This window comes from Achroia grisella, unplaced genomic scaffold (genome assembly GCF_030625045.1).
Source record: "Achroia grisella isolate CSIRO2021 unplaced genomic scaffold, CSIRO_AGI_Agris_v1 utg807, whole genome shotgun sequence".
In the NCBI taxonomy this organism is placed as follows: Eukaryota; Metazoa; Arthropoda; class Insecta; order Lepidoptera; family Pyralidae; genus Achroia; species Achroia grisella.
In genome coordinates this window covers 2,879,032-2,905,805 of record NW_026713028.1, presented here as the reverse complement: position 1 = coordinate 2,905,805, position 26,774 = coordinate 2,879,032, and the positions used below count along the sequence as shown (strand labels likewise).

At 33.1% G+C, this 26,774-nt stretch overlaps 2 protein-coding genes across 2 annotated transcripts in view; one reads left to right on the top strand and one right to left on the bottom strand.

Annotated features, from left to right (window-relative positions):
- LOC131851726 (unc-112-related protein-like) overlaps positions 1-26,774 on the top strand; it is a 331,640-nt gene that overhangs the window by 72,807 nt on the left and 232,059 nt on the right. The window lies entirely within an intron of this gene.
- Positions 22,291-26,505, bottom strand: LOC131851725 (uncharacterized). The gene is made up of 3 exons (XM_059202265.1): positions 23,886-26,505; positions 23,332-23,541; positions 22,291-22,396 (listed from the first exon to the last, which is right to left on the bottom strand). The coding sequence occupies exons 1-3, from the start codon at positions 26,379-26,381 to the stop codon at positions 22,316-22,318; spliced, it is 2,787 nt and encodes a 928-aa protein (XP_059058248.1). The 5' UTR covers positions 26,382-26,505; the 3' UTR covers positions 22,291-22,315.

The following is a 26,774-nucleotide window of genomic DNA, read 5'->3' as shown; positions in this document are numbered from 1 at the left end:
TTACCACCAGATCATAGTTTGTCAATAAAACTACTGTGTGTGACTCTTTCCAATTTAAATTTATTTTATTAACCAGATTTATATTGTAACTGCATTACCTCAATCTTATGAAATTATTATTTCTATATCTCGAGTTCGAACTTGGCCAATACCAAATATAATTTATATCACTACTCTCCTTTAATTAAAACACTGTTAACAAATCAAATTAATTCGAGTGCAGCGGTAAGCTGGCTAAGCCCTGCCACGTCAGAGTCACCTTGCGGAATGTTATGGTTCTCCACATCCTCAATTGTAGACATTGCTTCTTACCACCCCATCTGAGACGACGGTAGTTCTTCTTCTTTCGTGTCAATGGTAAATCTAAATATATAATATGTTTAGACCTAATCTTGGCAAAATCAATGGTATAATCGATCGCCTTGTTCAGGTCCTCCTTCGAGCAAGACGCTGGTCACAAAAGGCACGACAGGGCACAGGACAGGAGATATGGTTTAAGTCGGTGCCCCGTAGTTTCAAGACTCCCAGGCAGCGACATCCCATTTCAGCATTTTTGTGCCTGCAGCAAACAAAGGTATACGTAGTTTATTTAGAGCTTTCCGACCAAGCTAATGCAGATCGCTGCTCAAGGTAAAAGGCAGTAGTGAAGGAGCAAACGAAGCTTCTTCGCTGGAAGGAACTGGCTACTCTACTAGTCGCGGCTCTCCAAACATAACGGATCCAATGAGACTACTAATGTGGAAAAGAGAATCCAACTTATAATACAATAAGAACATTATAGGCGGTAAATGTGAATACATCGTTAGGCATACGTACAGATGTGGTGCGGTTGATTGTTGATACAGTAAATTTGTACTCTGTCTCACTCCGAGCTGGGATTAGCCTGTTTTTCTATTAAACACAACAGTTTTATCTCGTTGGATACTACTTCTAGATATTTGGCAAACGAAATCGAGACATCTTTCTTATTTGTTTCTCATTTAATTCTATTGTATTTTTTCAGGTTTGTTATCTCGAGTTCCCGGCATTTATTTGGATATACCTATATATTTTTATTCACAGGACTTAGATTCACAGTTTCACAGAAATATATTTACAATTCGACTTTAGAACAATTAGTACCTTATTCTGCTAGCTGAAATTGTTATTGATTTAACAAATATTAAAATTGGAAAAGTAAAAACAAAATAGTTATAAAATGTGAGATTAAATACAAAAGCAAACGAAACTTGTTGACTCCTTATAGTTGTCAAAAATCATTCAGAATTTTCGAAGATATCACATACCTTAATCTCAAACGAAAAAACCAACAAAGTCTAAAAGAAATTCCTATAAAAAATGAAAAACACAATACAATTAACTTTATGAAATGTCAATTTCGCAAGTCACACACGAGCGGAAAGATCGCTCTGTAATCGCGTCGAGCGTTTTCAAATATTAGTGTTTGGCAAAGAAATCAACCCGCCGACGGTGCGGCCGAGTGGCGGGCTGTTTGTGTGTATGTTTGCCCTGTACGACCCCAATCAACTTGCTATTACAGTACTATATTATGCGTCGTGTTGCAGTGTTTTGTTACATGATTTAGACAGTCATATGACGGGGATCTCGGTCTAGCGGTTTAGACTGCCATATATACTTTTCTATTGTCGCATGTTCGTTTTCTGTGCAATATAAGAAATATGTCCTGGTTTATATATTACTAGCTATCCCGCAAACGTTGTTTTGCCTTAAAATAAAATAAAAATTAGGGGTGGACTACCCCTAACATTTAGGGGAATGAAAAATAGATGTTGGCCGATTCTCAGACCTACTCAATACGCTCACAAAATTTCTTGAGAATCGGTCAAGTCGTTTCGGAGGAGTAGGGGAACGAAAACTGTGACACGAGAATTTTATATATAAAATTTATTTATAGAGTAACTATTAATACTTCTTATATAGATATTTGAAACACCAGTGGTGCCACGTGTGCCTTGTCAAACCTTTAGAAACCTTAAAAAACTTATAAAAAATGGGTAGGTTAACCTCTACATCTGTACTGGCCTACATTGTAATAGGTGATCTCTACTACATTCAAATTGTACAGGTCAATCACCAAAAAAAATATACGTACTAATTGTATTTCTCGGTCAGATATCAAGAGCAAGAACTACTTTGGGAATGTAGTTTAACAAAAGACGAGGTTCATAAAGACTGGTGAGTACTGGATAGCAAAGCATAGATACATGGCAAATTGGAGGGCATTGCAATTTATATATATTCGCAAAGTGTCTGTACAGAACCAGAGTATCCGGTGCCCATCTGAAGGGCCCGGCTGTCGACTCGCCCCATCTTCCTCCGGTTCCCAATTAATCCGTTTGGCGGCAAGTTAAAAATCGTTTAAACGCTACCTGAGCGGGCGAGCAACCAATTGAATTATTAATGCAGCCTCCACAAACGGCGCGGGTACATATTTACTCGTACCGTAAATAGATGCGCACACAACCAACACGCGTTTTCTGCGCAGTATATGCCAAGTGCACACATGAAACTGTGTTTTTTTGTGGATGATAAAAAAAATGGTGCACCTGCCAGCGCTAACGGTTTACGCGGGCACCAGTGGAGGATGATAAGATGACCAGAGGTCAGATCAGTTAGCCCATCGGGACAAATTCACAAAAATGTATCACCATGGTTTCCAGGAAGAAACGCTTGGAAGTCGACTTAACATTGCTAACAATGGAGATTACCAGTTCCCATTACTAACAATCCCCTTCCCCACCATGTAACTGTGTTAGTGTAATTGTTGTGCATCATGACTAGGGCCCTCACCTGCAAATTGAATTGGCGAAATTAGGCCTTACCTTAAAATCAATCTACAGATTTGCCAAGCAGAAGAGGAAAAGTACTACACATCCTATGGAAAGCATACACTCTATCCTGCGGAGATAAAAACCATCGATCATAAGAATTTTCTCAATACTTGTCCCTCACGAGTCTAGGTAGTGTAGTAGGAGTCTAGGTAACTTTGAATAAGGGCGAACACAATAGATCTATAGTTATACAGCTCTCAGTGTTCTTAGCACCTGACAATATCCCAAACTCCAAAAAAAGTGCAATTGTGGATAATGTATGCAATTTCCAACCAAGGAAGTTCTATTTTTGCAAACAAGCTGGCGGAACAACCGGTAAGCGGTAAGCGGTCACCTGAATACAAATGTTTTTACTGTGCAAGGAATCGAACTCGCGACCATCGGAACTAAAGCGATGTGCTAAACCGCTAAGCCACAGAGATGACAGAGGACGTCAAATATATGCTTATGATTTATTACGTAGCAGTTTTTTCCGAAAAACTTTAAATGTCACTAAAACTCTAATTGACTTATTAGTGGACTTTGTGCATGTTTAAATTTTCGAAGTCCACTGTAAAATAAGAAAAAAAGTTATATATATTCATATCTCTTTGTAATTCAACATCTACATGTAACTATGTGAAAATTTACCATATACCAGTTTCGCGTGCTAGTACACAATACGTACGTAAAAGGCCCGTAGTTTTCCCGGTTGCGCGCGCTACCCGCGCCTGTGTGTGTTCTTGTGTCTGTGTGTCAGCAGGGTTGGCCTTTTCCAAGGGGGGCAGTGGTGGGGCGGCGGGGAGCTGCCTTACCAGGAACCGTGGAGTCGCTCTCTCTCGTGTATTTGCCGACTTGTGCAATTAACAGCTCTTTATGAATATTCAACAAGAGTCGAGATGCGAGTTTTTATATTAATTGACGTATAACTTACATAGATAGGATTTTTGGGTGTGTGTGTTTGAGTTTTCTTTTCGCAAACGATATGAATACTTGTTATTGTTGTAATATTGATATGCAAATATTGATATAGGAGTACATAATTTATATTTAATGAGAGATCTTAACATTATTATATCCAATGCAAACGAAACTGATTGAGGTCTGGTGAAGATTTTGTATAATCAGGAATTGCTATTAAGTTACCTATTTATATATACATATATACAGCACCGACTATAAACTGTGTTTAATTTAATATTACATAAATAAATAATTGTGTGTTACGTGTTTACATAATATACGAGGAAAAAATAAAAAAAAATATTTCAATGTCTTTAAAAATAACGTAACCTACATTTTTATAGGTATGTTATGCAACATGCCATTTATATTTTGAAGATTCCGTTTACAAAACATCCCCGAGACTCCATGTATTCGCGAAAACTGTTAGAGAGAGATGACATTGCGTTAGTTGAGATAGCAACAACGGGGATGAGACATGATGCTAAATTGTAAAACGTCATATAATCCAACAAATATTTTGTACAAAAGTGACCACTCTTAGATTAGATTTATAGTGCAATTTTGTATGTAGAATCGTGTGTGTGAGTATTGTGCGTGTTGTATTAAGGAAGAAGAGTGCGGACAACAAATATTGATTCGGAACGGGGTGCTAGAGGGTTGAGGGGGTGAGGCGCACATAATTTGGACTAATTCCTGCAATGTTGACACAGGCTTGTCTGGACGACCGATGCGGACTTAGACCGATCAACTTTGGGGTAACTTTGTAAAAGTAACCGCTAAGATATGGTTAAAGTAATTGTATCTTACTTGTTTTATTTGATATAAACGAATGTTTCCTATCTGAATGACGGGGATAAACATTCAATGTGACTGAATATCACAAATTTGTTACTGGCTTCATAGATGGAGAAGCTGTGAAGAAGAAAACGAAGCAATGGATATTTCTGAAAACGAGATTGTGCAGTGACTGTCGCCAAATTCATTCCATTCATGAAGTTAGTCTTGTCCTTACCATTATAATGTTATATGTTTGTTACTTTTCCACAACTATAGGTACGGCTGAACGGATTTGAATAAAATTGCCTAATATTGTGTTTTTTCTTATTAAATTTGAATTTAGAACTACAATTGCATCTGCTGTCTTATAGTCATTACTGATCTCTTAGATACCCAGCTACTCTTTTATTCGTTACAATTCAAGCTGAATGGTAAATACAAATACGTGCATTATTTCTAAAATTACGTTTTTCATTTTTTTATTCTTTGCATAAAACTGATTTGGAAAACGGCGGAAGTACGGAGAATGTAAGATTTCCATTATTTTCTAATATCTTTGTATTTTTTGTCACTTTACCCACCTTGGCAAATGGCAATTTAACACGATGATTTCCAGGGAAACCGCATGGAGGTCAACCTGACATAGTACATTATTAGCAATAGGATTATTGGTCCACATTACCAACAATCCCCTTATACTAACATAACACTAATTAGCAAGGTATCAATCTTCTGAAGGTTCCGTACATGAAACCATCTCGAAACTGAACCCTAAATAGAGTAAAGCTAGTGTGATCAAAGAACATGCTGTTTATTTAAATACCACCTGCGCCAGACTCTCAAACACTGGAACAGAAAACAAACCGCACCGGTAGCACTCTGTATGTACCCACAAATACAATGGCATACATAATTTATATCACCCTGTATATACCTACTTACTTACCATTTAGTAGATGGTATACCTTGTGGGAAGTAATTACAGTAGCATGTTTACTAAACAGTGCATACTATGTTTTTATTATTGCCCGACTACGACGCAGTAGGTAAAAGGATGGTTATGATTTTGACAGGTATGTAATATATCTATACATATAGTTATGTATATTCATATGTTGTGCTATCATGACATCTGAATCAAAATGTGACTTTTTAGTGGTCGTGTTTAAGTTTTTGATCATATTTTTGTTATTATTCAATGTACCAAGTAGTGCTAACCAAGCTATCTACGACGTCGATAATGTCTTTAACTACTATAATGTCTTTAACTACCCTATTTGGGAGTTAACCAGATGGGTACCGACTGTTAAGTCATGGCGGTATATTTAATTATTTAAAAAAAAATAACGAAATTGGTTATATCGTTCTCAAGTTATGACCAAGAGAAAAATGGAACCAAGACAATTCACACAGCGCCATCTATTCCCATGTTAAGCTGCGTTTGTGTTATAGGTACCAGATAACTGATAGATATATTGTTTTTGTATATATATATATATATACATAATATAACTAGAAGACACAAAAATATGTTAATAAATACAAATGTTTGCATTGTGAGAACAATGGAACCCGTGACTATGGGGGTAAATAAGTGTACTTAGTCGCTGGACTACCATGGCCTTCAATACAAAAATATAGTGAAAACTATCGTTATATAGTTAAAACGTAAAGCATATTTGGTCCCAATAGGTGTTCGTGTTCATATATTTTCACATTATTAAATGCAACAACAGCGTGTGAGCGTATAGGCAAACATAGGCATCCGCTACGGCGCTTATCTGTGAACAAACTTGACTGTATCTTAAAATATTTCCATACACGGCCAGGGAATTCTCAGAAAGCAATATATGACTATAACTATATAGTGGTATGTAAATGTGGTTTAGGTAAATTTCGACCTTATTGCATCATGCACAATTTACGTCTGGAATAAATATATAATTAACATTCGATATCTTTGTTTGTTTGTTGTTTAATAAATATCTTGTAGCGACATATGTAAATCTATTAGTATGTGTCTCTCTATCCATAATACAATGGGAATTCTAATTGGATGCAGTAAAATAACGGTTGAAGTTACAAAGTTTTGCAAATTTTCGCCTTAATATATATAGGAGCTATTAGGAACATTAATATTCCTTTGAATAAATGAACAGAACAGTCTACTGATTTTTCCAATTTTATCAAAGTGCTATTTTGTATTATATGTATTTATTAAAAACTACTCAATATATAATAAATGCCATAAATATTTTATATTTTATTTCCAATACATTTCTTTTAAAATCCATATTTTCTATATTTCATAGATATCTTTTTAAAAAATGTGATATACCTACATATCTGCTCAAACCTTACCAATTCTGATGGTTCTTTATGTAATCAATTACAGTTTAATCCTTAATTAATGTTATTAATATTTCAGCGTCTGATTAAGAAAAAAAAGCAATTTTACACTATTTCTGAACTATAGCAGTTCACTTTACGCGTGAATTGAGAATTTATTTGTACCTACCTCCTTTATCAACTTACGTCAATGATAAAAACGTTTTTTACTGTATTTGAAAACAACCACATGTCGTAAAATATATACATCGTTACAAATAGGTAGACCCAATTTTGTTGTCCTTATACCTCATATCAGTTATAAATATTTAGGGCATAACCGAAATATTTATAGACTGATACGTTACAGACTCTTACTAAGTAAAAATAGAAATAATCTTTATTCAATTAAACTTAAAATATAAGCACTTTTGAATAGTTATATTTTTTTGTTTCTTGTTACCACTATTCTTCACAAGAAGAATGAACAATATACTTTTAATTAAATGTTGTTCAGATTTAAAGGTCTACAACGTTTGTGTGAATTAAGTTATTTTTCATTGTGTTTATTCATTTTAATAACCTAACTATATAGACATACGATTATAGCGTTACGAGTAGAATACTCGTAACGCTATAATCGCTTTCCTACTATGCGTAAATGGAATCCATTAAATCTATGCTAAGGACTGTGCTAATAAAAGCAGCAAAGGTAGCCAATATGTACTTAAAATGTCTTATAAAAGGACTCCGTGGGTAAATTTGTCTCTGTCTTTTAGCAGCTGGCTTTATAGAGTATGTTGTAGGTAATATATAGCATATATAGCAGTGAAGCATATGATCGTACCGGCAGGAGTAAGGGACACTATGGCCATTACATAACAACGTCATATCCGTAGTATAGATAGGTTCTTTACTTCAGGTGGGCCGTCAGCTTGTCTGCTAATCCAGATAGGTACATAAAAAAATCATGAATATTTTATTATACCATTTATATTGAGCCAAATTGTTTACCATAGTTATTTAATAAGTAAATATTGTAATAATACTATTATCCACACTAGATACGCATACGTGCCCGTCGTTGCAAAACATCTGTAAATTTCATCAGAAAATTTTATAAATATTATTGAAATCAATAAGTAAAAAATATATTTAACTAAATATTTAAACGTCCAATGATGTAAAGGACATTATATCAATGCCCTTCACTTAGACGGTATTTGCATTGAGATAAGCTGCATATTAGAGTTGCGTAGGCAAGTTTGGATGAATTGAAGAGCTGTTCAATTTGGATCTCATGAAAGGTCATAAATAGGTATATGTAAGGTAAGGTGGTACTTGGGCCATAACTGCTAACAATATACACCACTGGAGACCATCGAGAGGAGGAGGCCTATGCTTATTAGCAAACATATATAGATATATATGTGTATATGTTAGGAAATGTAAAATGTAACTGTAATAAAAATAATTAAAAATCTGAATTAAGTATAAGGTAGGTTGAAGAAAAATATAAATCTGATTTCAGAATAAATACATTTAGATAATAATTACCTACCTAGTCATCGAATTTCATGTTAATCCTATTTTCCGGCTTTCTCGCGTCTATACATTTTTAACTTGGCAAGAATTTAAAAAGCCATTTAGTTACTTCTACCAAACCAACATCTTTGGCAATTCTAAATTTATTTTTGTAATAATAAACATTCACTACCGTGTTTGTTCCATATTAATGTTGTCAAAAGACACAAGTTCATATTTTGTGAAAATTTATATTGTTTTGGTTTTACAAGTTTTGTTCACTTATTATCATATAATATTTAAACAAAATTCCGAAATAATATCTAGAGAACCATATTAATTACTGTAAAACTCGCTTTACTGTATTTTTTAAATCATTGTGTGTTTACTTATTAAACTTGGTTCCTATGCAATGACGCAATTAACATGTGTATTGAGATTTGAGAACATCTATAATAAGTAATAATATTGATTGAAACTATCGCATAGTAAATATATTCATAATCAATGTTGTAGTAATATGTATATGACTATAATACCAGATGGCATAGGCACAGCCATTGTCAAATGTTAAAGTTATTAATCAACATATGAGTAGGTATATTATAATATAACGGGCAGAGAGCGAACCTACCACCGCTTTTCGGATTATTATTGGTAGTCCCATTAGCAGAGAGTTAGTCAGAAGTATAAATTGAACTCTGGAGTCCATAACACACACATTATTTATTTATATTTGCACTGCCAACAATTTACCATGGGTGCTGGATGCTGACTTCTAGATAATGTCACAAAGTGTTAAGTCGGCTTTATGTACTTTTATATTATGTGCATTAAAGTTATATAAATAACAATAAATTACATTACATTATTACATACATAAAAATAATAAAAACGACAACTTGTAATTTTTCTAAGCTATAAGTTTTGGAATTTATTATTTCTATAAAATACTGTTATTTTAATATTTATGCGTCTCTGATTGCCTAAAATGGTATTACAGTAGTAGTTAAAGCAGCTGGGTTCTCAAAATCCGCAAACAACGTTCAAAACAATAACAATTTACTCGCAAACATAGCTGCACTCAATAAACGTCAAATGAACGAGTCGGTGCGCGAAATCGCTCAGCCCGGGGCGAACCTGGCCCCAGCCCCTTCATCCTGGGATCATCCTCGATCTTCGATATTAGCACCGCGGGCAATTCAGGCCTATAAATAAAAAATGCTTATTACAATCTGTGGGGCGGGCCCACATAAATATGTAATGATTTTTTTTCGAGGGGCGTACGGATTTGTCGGGATTTCGCTTTGTCGACCATTTGATGAATTCGTACGTCGTTTTACGAGGATTTACAAAGATTATTATAACAATAGTTTCGCTTTGCATTATGGTAGTTATATTCCAAGGGAGATATTTTTTTCCTATAAATCATGACAATTTTATATATTCTATTTTTAAAAAAAATACATTTCCTGTGTATTTTTTTCCGAATTCAAATAGAGAGGAGTATAAACACCAAGTAATCGGTATGATCGGTAAGAATATCTGTAAAATGAGTCTGTCCCATTTCTTATCGAGAGTCGAAATTTATATTTACACATATATACATACATATTCTAATCTAATGTACTTCACTGTATACAATTTTCCACATTTCAGTTTCAAAATTATTTAATTGGAGGATAATAGGTACCATCATATTTTATAAAAAAAAACTAAACCAGATGTAGAGACACAATACACAAAATACCATCTCCACGTATGCCTCATTCTAACCTAGCCGCCAAGTAGCAAGCAGCTTACTTTGCTTAAGGTTTCGGTTGTAAAGTACAGAGTAGGCAATGAATTTACATGATAAGAGGCGTAACATCTTAGGTCTCTGGAACGGCAATATATGATTGATATCACGAGTGTCACATGATAACGTAATGTCTTTCATGCTGTTCATGTACGTAGGCGATAATTATCACTTACCATGATGTGGGCAATATTTAATAGTTTGTCATTTTAATTACGTACATGAAAAAAAAATTTGGTTATCGAAGATATAACACAAACCTGTTTTAGATCCTTAAACTAGTTACATAACTTGATTCATACATGAAACCAGTTCCAGAGATTATTTAGTAGAAACGTACCTACCTACGTACCCGTTAATTCATATTTTCAGAAACTGGTTTAAAAGTACTTAATACATTTTCCCGCCATCACTAAAAGTCCCAAGATGGCGTCGACCATGTGACTGGGCGATGCGTTTTTAATTGCAATCATTCCGTGCTTTATGTTGTTTACGCACTTTCCGTTTGTTTGTACGTCGACCTTTATTTATAGCTGGTGGGGACTTGGAATTAATTCGACCTCGTGTCGCTTACGGTGAATTTACAGCATATATCCACGGACTCTCCTTTTAGATTAGTTGAGGTCACTGTAACACGCGGCTTTGCTCTCGTGTTTTAACTTATTACTAAGGATATCTTTACATAGTATAAAATGAAGTCGCTACCGCTGTCTGTACGCTTAGATCTTTTAGACTACGCAAAGGATTTAATGCAGTTTTAGCCGTAGATAAAGTGATATAAGAGGAAGGTTTATATGTATACGTAATAGGTACATGTACAACCGTACGAATCAAAGGCGGGTAGCTAGTTTCCAATATACGAAACTATTGCACCAAATTTTTCTAAATCATTTCAGCCATTAGTACGCTGATATGATCAAATATTGTATCATTTATACTGATAATGAAATTATGATTGATACTTATAGTAGGCGTAAGACTAACACATTAATAGAAGTATCTGTCAGAAAATTAGGCAGTGAGTTAAAGAACTGAAAACTTTAGTTTAGAACATTGCTTTATATGACTACAACTATAGTCCTTCTATTTGTATTAAAAAAATCTCCTTTTAACACCAATCATACATAACCACTTCTCGACCGGTGGATTACCACTTTCCATCAGATTCATCAGGCTTTCCACATAAGTGCTTGTCATTCTAGTCACATAAACCGCTTGACTATTTAGTATGCAACAAAGCAATCATCAAACCTGTACTGTTCTTAAATATATATGTATGAATAATAAACTGCAGTTTTTAAAATACTCAATAAGGTCAATTATTACAACTGTTATAATAATGCATGCAGAATTCATTATTTAAAGAACTGTACAGAAGAGTCAATAGATTTTATATATTTATTGAGCATTTGGGAAATTTACAGAAGCAACTATCAATATGTCAAACTACTAGTCAAAAGTCAAAATGAACTTATTGCTAAAACACGAATTATTCTAATGCTGTTGGCCACCGCTGGCATTCTCACCGAACAATAGGGGGCGAGTGCAGGTGGCACTCCAAACCCGAGGAAGGACTTATGGAGCGGCTGCTTGCCACTACCTGACGGATACGACTTTAGACTGAGGGCACGGGTTCCAACCTCGGAATTGAACGGGGAATCGGTGGAAAAATAATAAGTACCGATCCATAGTAAATTGTTCTGAAATATGTCTAAGGATACCAAGAACGACCGAATAGACAATCTCATAAAAACTACAACCACTCTGTCAAAAGTGTATGGCTAAAGAAGATAATTAAATATGCCTGCAGTAATTCAATTTTAATAAAAAACACAATGCGATTGAATAATAAACATGAAATTTAAAAATTAAATATTACTATTCAAACGTGCTTAACCGTAAGTTTATTTGAATAAACAATTCCCTATTCTCTACTAATAGTTTTAAGTTCGTCGATAATGAATTTATATATCTGATATGTTCAACACAGATCAATCAGCCATCACTTGACAATCACTTGTCAGTATTGTCACAAGATTGACGCAATACGTAACAAAATCAATGCAAATTTAAGTGCTTCTGCTACGCAGTTAACGTACCTATACTTAATGCATCTTTTACTACGGTCATGTGCATGAAGCAATATCGTTTTAAGTCATTTAGCAATAACTGAGTAGGTAAGTAATAGATAGCTAAGTAGCGGAACCTCTACTCGGTACGTACTTAATCTACTTAGCACTTAAGTTGCAAGTATTAGCAACACAGTGTTTGCCGTTCGTGGAGCTCGTTTTACATAAATTGTAGATTCGACCCGCTTAAGGCCCTTACAAGTAACTTAAGTTTCCTATAAATTAATGATCCGGGGGTACGCAGATGTGTTAAAGATCTTATAACTACTTGTGTTTAAAAGCATCTTTTGGTTGTGAACGACATTTGGTTGATATAATAATAATAATAAGAGAAGGCTGTGTTGGTGAGGCAGCAACGATGATAATAACAAGTAATAATAAAGACATTTATTCAACATTACAGTAATCTTTTTTACTATACAACTTAAAAGCTAAATAGGTACATACTAGTAACGCTGAATGTGACTCCCACACAGCATTTATACTGTTGTAAAGCTACTTACCACAGCGCTGATTTTCAGTTAATAAACGTTTTCAATCTTTTACTAAAGTAGACCTTGTACAATCACTTCTGTCTGTCTGTCTTTGTACAATGACGTCTATTGTTAAACAGATCGCCTTGTAGACTAAACTGTTCTTATATGAGTGGGATGGAAATAATAAAAATAATGTTTCAGATCACCTCACATAGCGCCATATAGACTCAAGCTAAACAGAGCTTTTGTTATGGGTACTAAGACAACTGATATAAATACGAAGTTTCAATTTGTTTATTACATAATACATACTGATGGTAAATGGTTACCGTAGCGTATGGTCTCCTGAAACAAAAGCGGTGTCGCGTGTGTGTTGCCGGCCATTAAAAAACCTATATACTTTTCTTGAAAAACCCATGCTGTAGTTACGCGAGAAAACCTCGGCAGGTAGTTTAATCCACAGTCTAAGTGCACGCAGGAGGAAGCTCCTTTGAAACCGCACTATCCGAGACCACTTAGATTCTGACATTTGGGTATGGGTGTATTGGTGTGGTGTGGGATTCCCGGTCGACGGCGAGCGATGCGATGGTAAAAGGTAGCCAGGCATCATGTCGAACAAATCTTCAGAATACAGTCCGTTGTATGTTCATTATACTTATAATATACCTACTGCACATTATCAACCTACCCTCAATTTTTGCATTTGTTTCACTACTCGCGATTGTATTAAACGCCATAGAATCTGTATGCATGTCTATTTCTACTTATTTTAAAATAAATTATAATGTCAAGTTTACCATCAATTCTCTCTAGACGTAGCATCGGTTTTGATAAAACGAAACGCATCCTAAGCAAATAAACGAGAGCGCATCTGCCACTAAAATGAAACGAAGGCGCCCCCTATCAAATGTGCCTACCTTCACCTAGGTAGATTGATTTACTTACTGTAAGTGTGAACAAACAATATCGTGAAATTGTATATCATCGATTATGGTTCTTTATAAGACTTTTATGGACATACATATTTACGGACCACAACGGTACTCTGTAGTATACATATGTCTACCTAATTACATGGTTGTTAAAGAATAGGTACTCTATGATAACAGAATAAAATAGGTTTAAATTACTTCAATTCAAATTTCACCTTTGAATGTTTCATATGGTTTATTTTTTAAATCCAACTTATTATAAAATCATCCTCATATATCTTTCTTTACGTCAGATACCGTCGGAGTAGGCAGAGAGATGGTATATAGATAGATAGTTGTCTATTTAAAGGAGAAATATCAAAAATATATATATTCATATTTCATTCCCGGGATAAACTACAAGTACACACATATCTACATATACATAATGTGAAATTGTCCGTATATTTTTAAGAATATCACATTAGTTTGAGTGCTGTCTATGATCGCGAAATTGGATACCGGTTTCCTCCCCACGCCCATAAGCGATTGCGTTTAGTTTGGCCAATCCATGGATTATCTTTCTTGCACGAAACATTAGGGTACCTTGGCGCAATGGCGGGAAATCCGAGACAAGATGGCCGCCTCTATATCTTGTTGATTTGAGATATTAGATACATACAATAATATTTTCACTTATTTTAATGAGTTTATTACATCAAAACAAAATTCCTACTTCAATATTTGTAATTTATATTACCTTAGAAATATGCCTATTACTTACGAGTATATTGATTGTATGTTATTTTGTAGATTCGCATACCTACACATATTATATACTACGTAGGTATATAATAATAATTAAATTGTAAATACATATTTTCTGTTTGAAATATTCTTAGGCCTTAACTTTGTACCTACTGTACAGTACAGTACACTAACATGCAAATACAGTTGTAAATGATAGCAATGACACTATAATACCTAATGTTAACAAATCATTGAATTCATTATCAGTTACAAAGTGTCTTTGTTACAAAATTCTACAAGATTGTGTAGAGTTTACGAATTTTACTTCATTTAATGACATAGAATTAGATCTATAAAATGTTTATTTAAGTAATTTACTAATAAATTACTTACTGACATGTATAATAGGAAAAATAAATACGTCTATTAGATATATTTATTAAGCATTAGTTACTTCTTTTACGTTTATATGAGCTAGCGCAATGTACCTAGGTAGTAAGTATCTTGACAGAAATTACTATTTATTACTTAATAAAGAGATATCCAAATATTACAATTAATATAACTTATATAAATAACTTTAACTATTTAATTAAGTATCTACAACCGAACACAACATTATCTGAATTTAAACAATAATATTTTATGGTTACATATCGCCATCTAACGGCGAATAGTGTAATTTTCACTTACGGACTATACCCATTCATACAACAAAAGTAAACTGAACAGAATCGATAAAACATACTCATAAACGCTCATGGCACACAATAATGTGTACTATTAATAGTTATTTATTTAATAGTATATTTACAAATTACACAATTAAATGGAGTACCTACATCTCATAGCGGAGTGATGGTCCGAAAAAAGTTACGCTCACATTCACGGCAGCTGTCCACAAATGTATTTGCGGAAGCAATTTCGCGAAATGCCACAATTTATTTAAAAATTACGCCCTTGTTTGTGTGGGTAAATATTGGCGTGTTTGGTTTATGATAATAATGGCAACACTGAGCGGCAGGTACGCATACGCGGGCTAGCGAGTATAGCGACAGTATTATTTACCTGTACACATATTATTTAATATTTACCGCCGCGATGTCAAGTTGACAATATAATATTTGTTAAGTATGCTCCTCTTTTGAAAGTTGATATTTACACCTTACAAATGTGGTTTTAATCAAAGGTAAATTTGAGGATTAAATATAAATAAGCAGCCGTGATAGAGAGCTTCATTTTATTTCTTACTAACTTCGTTCCGTGGCTTTGTCTAAGTGAATTAGAGTACAGAGTATCTTACGTGGTAATATAGTTGTAGGCGTATCTGTATACAGTATACTTACTAAATTTCACCCAAATCATTATTGTTGCTTCAATAACAAACGTGTGGAAATCATTTAGGTAGTACCTACTAGTAGGGTGTCATTTACAGCAGTTCAAACTCAACTTATTTGTGTAAAAAATAAGTTTGGTGACTTACAAAGATATATTAGACAGTTTATGATACCTATATTTGTAAATCACGAACAATCGGTACACTTAATGCAAATTAATAATCATCATTATAGACTAGGTATATCTAACTGCTTATTCTTCAGGTGTGTGGATGTATTATTAGTGACGTGGTCTATTAGTTTCATTGCTAGCATCGTCTTTCAAGTCTGTTGGTTTTTTCTGATGAACTCGCCATGACACGTTAAGTGATGCGATTGTATTTCATCTCACCCTTTCATCTTTTTATTACCCCGCCAACGTATACTATTAGCCAATTTATTTTACAGAAGTAAATTCTGTAAAAAGACGTCTTCGCCTGTCCACGTCCACGAAAGGCCGTGAAATTACAGGATAAAGAATGACATCTTAGTACTTTGAGACACATGAGTGGTACCATGCACGTCACTTAATGACATCCGTAGTTCACTTACATGTGGCCCTTGAGTTGGTTACCACTTCAATTACATAAATAAAAATATCAAAGCCAGCATTGTTATAATATTACCTATAAAAATCGTTCTACCCTACTCTTGAGAGGCGTGAATATATTTATTATAGTATACACATTTATTGTGTTGATATAATGCAATAGATATCTATCATAGATTGTTTTAGAAAATATTTAAGCTTTCCGAAATAAATAGGCCTAAAGTAACCAAATTGGTTTGTATTCGTAAACGTAGATATACTTAGTAGAGATCACAAGGAACTGGAGAAAGTCAATGGAAAGAGGTAATCAAGCTAATCAATTTACAAGTGTCGACATGAGTAGGGCGGCAGCGCGCTGCCAAACAAACTCCTCGATCGAACGCAAAGTCTAACTGCAAACAAATATCATCATTGTATTTGTACTGAAACAACAAATTTGTAGCTAGCTTTAAATGCAAGCCTAACACGCCGGCACACACTCACCATGTGTACAGAGACAATACGTTGGAGACTACTACGATCTTAAGCAACACGACAAAATGAATCTCCGCCAGCGACTGATACGGCCCAATTCAAACACAGTCAGCGCCATTTTGTTTTGACAAGCGGCTATCTCGCCCGCCGTCGGCGACACAAAACTCGACTTAAAGCGTATGACTTTAGAATTGAGTTACAACAAAGCCCGATGGTATGGAACATCGGAAATTAAGGGAGGACCAGACACGATTCTGTTTGCCGTCTAACGTGGTCCCAGGGCGAAGCGACAAATATTTGACGTGTCAATTTTGTGAATGTTGACCGAAAATTGTGGTTAATATTCCTGACCTGAACAACCTGGCTGCGTGCGGTGCTATCCTTTAATTAAATCACAGAAATAGTCCAAATTGTTAATTTATTAGGCCGGCCCTCGGGGTGGTTATTATATATTCAATTATAAACGACGAATCTCAACCTTGTCGCGAGATAAAGACGACTCGACACTTTTTAAATTCATAACTTCTAAGACAGGGACTCTGCTGAATTACCATTGGAGAGAGAGTAGCGAGAATATTAAATAGCCACCTAAAATAAATTAGAGCGACTTTCAGTTTTCTTCATTTATTTACATTGATATATAACATTAAAGTATTTATTGTGATTTCTTTAAAGAAGTGTACCTACTTCTTTAAAAAAACGATGCATCCACCGGCTCCTGCAAGACAATTGAGGTAGGTAGGTACTCTCTCTATTAGACGGAGGTCGCCATACATGACGCTTACTTATACAGGTCGCCTGTGGAAAACCTTCATAAGAATAAGATTATACAAAAATTTTAATGCTCAGATACTATTTTCAGTTTGATGCGGTCATTATTTAGATATACGTATAGTTAGTAAATCGGGAACTCAATAAAAATAAAGCTCAGATACTAATTACTAGGTTAATTAGCCATCACCAATATTCATCTACAGATGTGAATTTAGTAATCATGAGTGTGTAATATTATACTGCAGTTTACTAATGGAAATTTTAAAACATTTAATCTATACAAGGAAATAAAAAAATAAAGATACTGAGAACTGAACTAAATGAATTCAACAGGTACCTAAGTATAAAATAATAACATGCTATAGAGTAGATGGTATTAAAATATTGCAGTTAATTAAAGCAAATTGACAATAAGAGAATTATGGTCAAATAAATAAAAAAAACTGAAATTGATTATCGACGTGCGTGCTATAGCACTTCACACACTTTTTAACGGCGCAGGTTCTTTCCTCACACAATACATATTTTTGTATTTCGTATTATATTATATTTTTGAATTTTAAATTAAAATAGATCACTATGCAACATTTTTAAATATTTATTCTTATTTAATTTAGCATCAGTTTAAATGTTTGACCATTAGTTCCAACACCTAAACTAACAGTTTCTTAATAGGTACCTACTAACTATACAAGTGTAATTATGCACATTTATGTGCCTACGTACAAAATTTTCAATAAAAGCTTACCAAGCCAAAACTAAACGGCATTGTTTGTTAGTGATTAAAAGCCAAAATCAAGCCGTTATCGTCTCGTTATACAGAACAATATCAAACAAGAGCAAATCGATTGTAAAGACAAAACATTGTTACAGATTGTTAACGCATATTGCTCGTTACCGCGGTGCTATTTATTTTCGAGTGGCAACACCAAAGTGTCCATAGACAAAAAACACACTTCAACTGTTGTTTTTATTGACAACAATGCGTCCCAACACTGCAACTTTAAGAGTGATGTTGAAGTATAAACGCACTTACTTTTCGCGACATCGCAGGGGTCGGCGAACGGTTCTATATTTTCATTGTATGCTTTTAATTTTGAGTGCGCGAACTAGCTCGCTCTCCCGGGACGAATGTTTGCCAGGGTAATATTTGCTTCCGTTGTATAATTCAACCGGCCGCCATATTTGCCAAAGAGCAATCATTTTAATATCGTCAGCCATCACATTAGGGCCGAGTGGGAATTTCGTTTTATTAGATGCGATTCATTTTGCAAATTTAATTTTCGCTCTACTATTATACAAGTTATTAATTAAAATTTATACTGGTAGAACATGTAGGTACTGCTTTATTCATGTCTCTAGTAAAAATCTGGACCAAATAATCGATATCAATATATAATAGCTAACGCTATAGATTATCTATATCCATTGCTATTCTATGAATATATCTATGACAAACAGCACTACGTTTCCTATTATAAAAGATTTTCTATTATAATTCTCCTACTAATTACTGAAAATCTATATAGTCAGCAGAGGTGGATTAATAACGTTTATTAAATGTATTAATAGTACTACTTATTACTAAAATTGTCAAATTTCAGAGCACATAAAAACATAAAAGTACACGTACTCAACAATATCTATAAATAATTCGTTTTATAAAGTAGGTTTTCATATTATTAATTAGTTTATCTAGGTAATAGGAAAAATATGTTTACGAAATACAATTAATAATTATTATTTTAATACTAAATAATTCACACATCGTCATCTAGTCCGAAGCTAAGCAAAGTTCGTATTAAAAATCTGATATAAATACTTACATTACAATACATTTTTTATAAGTATTAACATAATATACATAGATAACACCCAGACCCCTACAAACGATCATTCTCATGAATACAAACATTTGCATCGTGCGAAGAATCGAACCCGCTATCATGTGCTAAACCGCTAGACCACCAAGACCGTCGCATTATCACCTCCTTTGATCATTATTCTGTGGCAATACTTATAATAATATGTCACAGGTTTTTATGGAATTAATTTTTAATTATAGCAATATTATGTTATCTGTGATTATAGTAATGTGATTGATAAAAAAATATACTTAATAAAATAATAATTTTTACATCATGAACAACGTTTTGTTTCATACAGTCCATTTTCAATTCCATATTTAATTAAAATGTATACCTAATTCAAACAGTTACGAAAATATTTACTTAGATTCTGATAGACTACAAATTTGCATTCAAATTGGGTTATTTGTACTTACTCGTGATATACTTAGGCATTTTTATACTATTTATTAACGATATATATCATATCTTTTTATGTAATTGGAATGGTAAATAAGCTGACTGCCCACCTGATGCTAAGCGATCCTCGTTGCCTATATAAGTACATGAACATCACTAACATCATATCATGTGACAATATCACCACCACTCATGCATTTCCATTCCATAGGATTCAAATATCATGCCTCCTATCATGAATTTTCACAACCTACTCGCACTCTACAAACGAAACAGCTTACAAAAAGCAAGTTTCTTAGCGCCTAAAATAGGTGTGACTGAAGTACCTACCCACAGTCTACGACTGCTGAATTGTGGAACAAGGTCAAATGATAATAGTCATCATTTTACTGTATTTATGTTAATTATTATTATAATCATCATTATCGACATTTGACATGAACGGGGTTCTCGTAGAATAAACTTAACTATCTAGTTTTGGTCAAATGCAATATACTTAAGACAAACAGCGCCACCTGTTATCTACTAGTTATACTACGAATATAGACTGATTTCCGATATGGTGCTGCCATCTCTTGATTTTAGAATGCATTATTATATAAGTGTAACAAGCCGTGATTTTAATTATTTTATAACTGACTTTTTTTTGTAATTAAGGCACTTATTACGGGCACTGTTAGAAGTATAGTAATATGTATTTGTACTTGCAATTTGTAATTGCGTAGGTACACAAAAACATCGACAGTTCGACAAACCATATGGTATAACAGGCGTGAAGATGGTACGCTCGCCCACTGCCGAACTACTACCACATCCCGGATTCAAATTTGCTTATAAATATAACTACTGGAATTATTACTGAGATATTTTAACCCGCAAGATATTTTACAGCAAGATATTTTACGCAAGTTACAGCGTAGTAGATATACATTGCATAAAAACTTCTTGAATTGTTCAATTGTAGAACAGAATGACAAATTATAACCCGGTAAATCTCTTTTTAAATCAAATAATTAACAATTTGACATGCAGATACACAAAAGTTGGTCTGGTCTTTAATTTGTTGTTGCTATTTCGCATTTATATTCACACAAAATCTTGAATATGTATTGTATTGGCAACATTTAGTCTAAAGAGCAACACGCAAGTTACTTGCTCGTTTTTTTGTGTTGAGTCTGCTTTCCGAATGAACGGTAGAATAAAAAAATATTACATACAATAAATAAAGAATAAATCTATTAAAAAAAAAGCGACGAATAATAATACACCAGTTAATATGTATAAATATTTATTGCTAAAAATTGTTAAAATTACATAATATTAATTTAAAACGACACACCATCAAATAAATCTTTATGATTCTTATCTTAAGATTCCTTATGCAATTGTTAGTAAATTACAACATTAAACTATTATAACACTTTACTATATTTAGTAGAAATTGTTTATGGCAATATTTCAAATGTTTCATAACTAATATCAAACCAATTGGAATTATGTATGATTATTGTAGAGATATCAAATGAAGATCTAGTTGAGTTTCATCATTAGAAGTAATTATTTTATATTGTATTAACTTATCGCCAGCATATACTGTTAGCATAGGGGCTGCCCCATTCCATTGTCATCCATTACAAAAAAAGTCAATGACATTATAACACTACACCTGTCCTTAAAATATAGATATATAATAATAAATTATATACATATACCCCGTTAGATACTTAAAAAACATGATAATGATTAAACATATAAGCAACTTAATCGACATTGTCTTACAATATTATTTCTTATTTCCTACAAAATATAACGTAAAGTTACTTCAAACAGTGACTCTTAGTCATTTAATAAAGTCTCTATTGATTTTAAAACACACTTTATTGCTATAAAGACGCTTATATAGGTATCCATTTTGTACTTAAAATAATAAGTTATGGCATCGAACCTGATTTATTTTCAAATTCACGAGTGTCAAGCCTGTAATATATGGATCTGATGGGATAAGTAATTGTATAGACAAATGTATGTTTTTACTTACTTATCTGTCTTATTCATAAAACGTTAATTTCGATGGATCCTGTGATAGATATTCAATATTAATATTTTAACAGTTTCGTTTAATTAACATTTTACAATACTATTAGATATTTTTAGATCTAATCACAAATGATATGTACAATATTACTTTTAGGACCCTGAAGACATTGCTTTTAGAATAAATATACGATTGTGTAATTGGAATGCTCTTTCTAACATACTGTTATATTAATATTCTCAGTTGAGTAAAGAGTTAATTAGTAAAATATTTAAAATAACAAGTGGTGGTTCTTGGGCGAATGTACCAAATGTATGTATGTGTATACCTGAAGTTCAAAGAATAGTTACTATTCAACAAGCAATGGAAACTCTTCAATATCTTCACACATGGAGTTAAAGCCAGCTGCCCATGCTTCTGCTGCCTCCTCCTGTAAAATAAATTATCATACATTTAATAAAATCTTAAATGATCTCAGTCTGTAATTAAAATAATTTTTCAAAAAACCAGTTTGTTTTTCTATTTCAAAAGTTTTCAGGTCTAAAAAATAAAGTAAGTAGGACATCATTATACCCCCTTACAGTCAATGAACCTGCTTAGTCTGGAAGACTGATTGCATGATAATGAATAAGAAGTACCCAACTAGGTGTTATTTTGCAAAAGTCAATTTAACTACTTAATGGATGTAAATTATTGCTTAATTCCGCTACAATTAGCATTTGTGACATCACAAAAATTATGTGTGGAAACTTGGCTATCTTCTTTAATGGTTAAAACGGCAGCTTAAACGATTTTTATTAATTGTTTTGTATTTGGCCGTTTCTGAGAACAGGTATAGATATAGATATAGATATAGATATAGATATAGATATATATATATATATATATATATATATATATAGATATATATATATATATATATATATATAGATATATATATATATATATATATATATTAGGGGTATTTTTATACCCCTGGTTAAATTATATGGCAAAATGACATTTGCGGGTAAGAATATATTTATGTCTACAATTTTATATTGGAGGTAGGAATTGTATCCATCTTCATAAGTGAAGAAGGACTAAAAATGGTTTAGAAAAAGTATCACAGAAACTGTCTCAAAATCATGACTAAAAAGACAACAACTTAGCTAGCTATATTTTCTTACATTCTTCTCAATATCAAATGCAGTGTGTTATGCCAATCTTTATGAACAGTGGTTATATAACACACTCACACAAACAAACACACTTTTATAATATTTACTCACATTTATAATGTAACTTAGCTTTAGACAAGGTACAAAATTTAAATATAAGAAAACTTACTCACAATTGAAAATGAAATTTAGAAACATAGATTACCTCTTTCTTTGCTTTATTTTGTTTCTTGCTAGGCTTTTTTCTAGTGTTTTTAGTGTTCTTTTTAGGTTGTGCTTTTGGAAATGTGAATGTGAGGTCACCTTCGTCACTTGATACTGACTGCTCTGCATCTGAATCTTGCACATCACTGTTAGATACAGATCTTTGTCGGAATGTCACTTTTTTAGATTTTCCATAACTTTTTCGTAATGGCTGAAAAAATAAAACAATATAAATAAGTAATAGCTTATAGGGAAATATTGGTATGTGTATATTTATTTATTTTCACACATTAACTAATAAAAAGAAATTTGATGTAAAATATCACCAAAGTTATAATATGCCAATGGATGAGAATAAAACCTGAAATTAAACCTTATATTGTGCTACCATCACAGCATGCCAATAGCTTTCCCCATAAAAGAGGCCCATAATTTTTTGTTGGAATCTTACACAATTATAATTTGGAATGTATATAATCTAGTTACTATTACTTATCATAATGAACAAAGATCATTTGGAGAAATAAAATAGTTAAATAATATCCAATTACAAACCTTTTGATGATGTATGATTTCCAAATCTTCAAACAAATGTACAGATTGAGATTCATCTCCGCTTGATTCTGAATTAGAAGATATATTATTGGTATTTGTTATTTCCTGTCTATTTTTTTCAGCTTCAGCTTGCTTATCTGGAATGATTGGTGCATCAGTTGCAGATTTCATTCCTTCATAAATTTGATTTACGGTATCAGAACTTGGTGCTATCTTAGATTTAGCAGCAACAGGCAATAATGCTCTTGTAGGACCTGACTGAGCATTCATTTCTTGAAGTGCAGCCCGTGCACGGGACCTCAGTGCCAAAACTCTAGGGTTATTAATTTTTATTGGAGAAACATTTTCCTGATCTTCACTGTCATCAAAACCAAAGAATGTAGCATTTTTATCTTTTTGTGTTGTTTCAGAAACATTTGCTTTCTTCAAATTTTCATACTGATTTTCCTTATCATTACTGCTGTTTGGTAAATCATCTACTGACTCCTTATTTGGAGTGTCAACTTTTTCTTTTATCTTCTTTGATCCTTTAGTAGGTGTTTTATGTAAGGCTGTATGTGTACTGCCAGGCATATTAGATAAATCTTCAAACATTTTATTTACTTTAGTTGGTGTATCTGATTTGCCCCTTCTTTTCTTAGCAGCATTTTTCTCTGCTACCTCTTTTATAAATGATATTATACTAGTCTGTTTCAAGTTAGGCTCACTGTTTAGAACAGTTACTGGCAATATATCTTCTGATTGTGGTAACATATTGGTATAGACATGTTTCTTTGTGTTCTCCTCAGAATTTATGAATGAACTTTCAACTGCCGGAGTCATATTTGATTTCACATAAGTGTTTGCATGCCATTTTATAGGTAAGTTTCCAAATTCAACCCGCCATGGACTGGCATGTGCCTGTCTAACTGAGATATTCATACTACTGCTTGCTACAGGAATGTCATCAAAGAAACTAAGATCTTCTTGAAGATTCAATGGGTCTTTATTGTGTATTTGTGGTTGAACAACCCTCTCTTCTCTAACAGAACTTATTTCTTGTGTTTGCGTATTTGGTCTATGGGGTGAATTGACTGGGGAGTAGTTTATATCATGATCCATGTCTAATTCAAAATCAGCAGCAATGTCCTCTACTCTAATAGAATTAAAGTTTCTACCTTGAACTGTCAAGTTATTAATGGTTTCATGAATTGATTCAACATTTTGAACTTGATTAATAATGTTATCAACATTTTGTATATTTTTAGTAGGTTTAATTCTGATTACATCCTTATCTTGTATATTTGTTTGAATATTCTCATGGTTATTTTTTTTTGTATCTATTTTATTCACATTTACCAATGCCTTTACAGTTTTTTCTGTATTAACAGCACATATTTCCACTGCAGGTACTGTTACTTTCTTAGTAACAACAGTTTTCAAAGCTGCCAGAGCTTTGTTCAAATTTGCATTATAATTGTTCTTGAAAATAACAGTCTTAGCTTGTGCTGGTTTCTTCTTTGTCACTCTCTTTCGTTTTTTCTTTGGTGGTGGTTCTTCATTAGGGTCATAGGTAAATTCATAAACATCTGGATTATCATATTTGTCAGATGAAGGCTTCTCTTCAAGAACTTTAAATGAATAATTGTTATTTATTTTGTTTAGAGCTTTTTTACTAGACTGCTTTGTCACCGTTTCCTTCACAGAGATGTTTTTATGAGGTATTTTAGTATCACTTCTGGCCCTTAGCAAGATTTTATTGGCATTATTGTTTGTATCTGAAATATTTGTATTTTTAGAACATTGTATGTGTCTTTTCTGTGGAGTTTTCTTTATAGGTGAAATTTTGTCTTTCTCCTTATTTAAATTTTTTGAGGTAGATGATTTATTGGGAGTAAGATTTTTATTTGTTTTAGAAGTCTTATTCTGTAATATTGGTGTACTGGCATGACATGGCTGTACCACAACAGATTTGGTTGGACTCAGAGAGTGATCATCAAACTTAGAAGGTAACCTACATAATCTTCTTGGTCGATTAACTACTAAGCTGGACTCTGATACTTGTGTAACTTTTTGTGGTGTCTTAAATGAATTTGAAACAGGTGAAGTTTTTGGTGAAGGTTTGACCGGTAATTTGGAAGTTTTAGTGTCTTTCATCTGTATTTCTGAGTCACTTTTAAAATGACTTTCCAATTCAGTATCATTTTTGCTATTTGATAAATTATTCAATAAATCACTTTCCTTATAGCGTGTAGGCAATCGTCTTTCACGACGAGGTCTTGCATTACTCTCAGATTCCGTTACAGTGGTCGGTTGATCAGAAGTTAAACTTGTTATAACTTGTTTTTGTTTCTGTATAGACATGTCATCATCAGATACTGAATTAGTTTTGTCTTTTAAAGCCTTTCTATGTATCTTCGTAACTTTGCTATGTTTTATTTTTAATTTGTTTTCGACCACAACACTTTTATTCTCTTTCAAAGTTTTTGTTTTGCTGCCTCGAGTTCGTGGCGGCATGATGCTATATATAATTCTGTTACAACATCGATGTAAAATCACTGAAACACTAATGCCATAGTATTATAAAATCTTTAAACACTGAGTTCTATGATTACATGTGTTATAATTAACAGTTATAACATTGGTAGTGTATTATTCATAAAATTACGCTTAAAAAGTCTTTGAAAGTAGTTTTCGCTCGCTTTTGAAGAAATGTCATTTGATATATGTTTTGACAAAATTGACAGCTCGATTTATTACTGTGCTACATTGGCTGACAGTTTACTGACGACGTACACTGTAAGTGTATATAGATCCAGTGTTGCCAACCGTCTGAGGATTTGGACTCTCTCACCCGTCCAAAATTTTTCACTGCAGCCAAAATTTTGTAATGTTGTGGGAACAAATCTA

Excerpts from the sequence above, each read along its gene's own strand:
- LOC131851725 (XM_059202265.1), bottom strand. The coding sequence starts at position 26,381 with ATGCCGCCACGAACTCGAGGCAGCAAAACAAAAACTTTGAAAGAGAAT. Across the intron at positions 23,542-23,885 it reads AAATCATACATCATCAAAAG|CCATTACGAAAAAGTTATGG; the intron begins GTTTGTAATTGG and ends TTATTTTTTCAG. Across the intron at positions 22,397-23,331 it reads AAAATAAAGCAAAGAAAGAG|GAGGAGGCAGCAGAAGCATG; the intron begins GTAATCTATGTT and ends TTTATTTTACAG.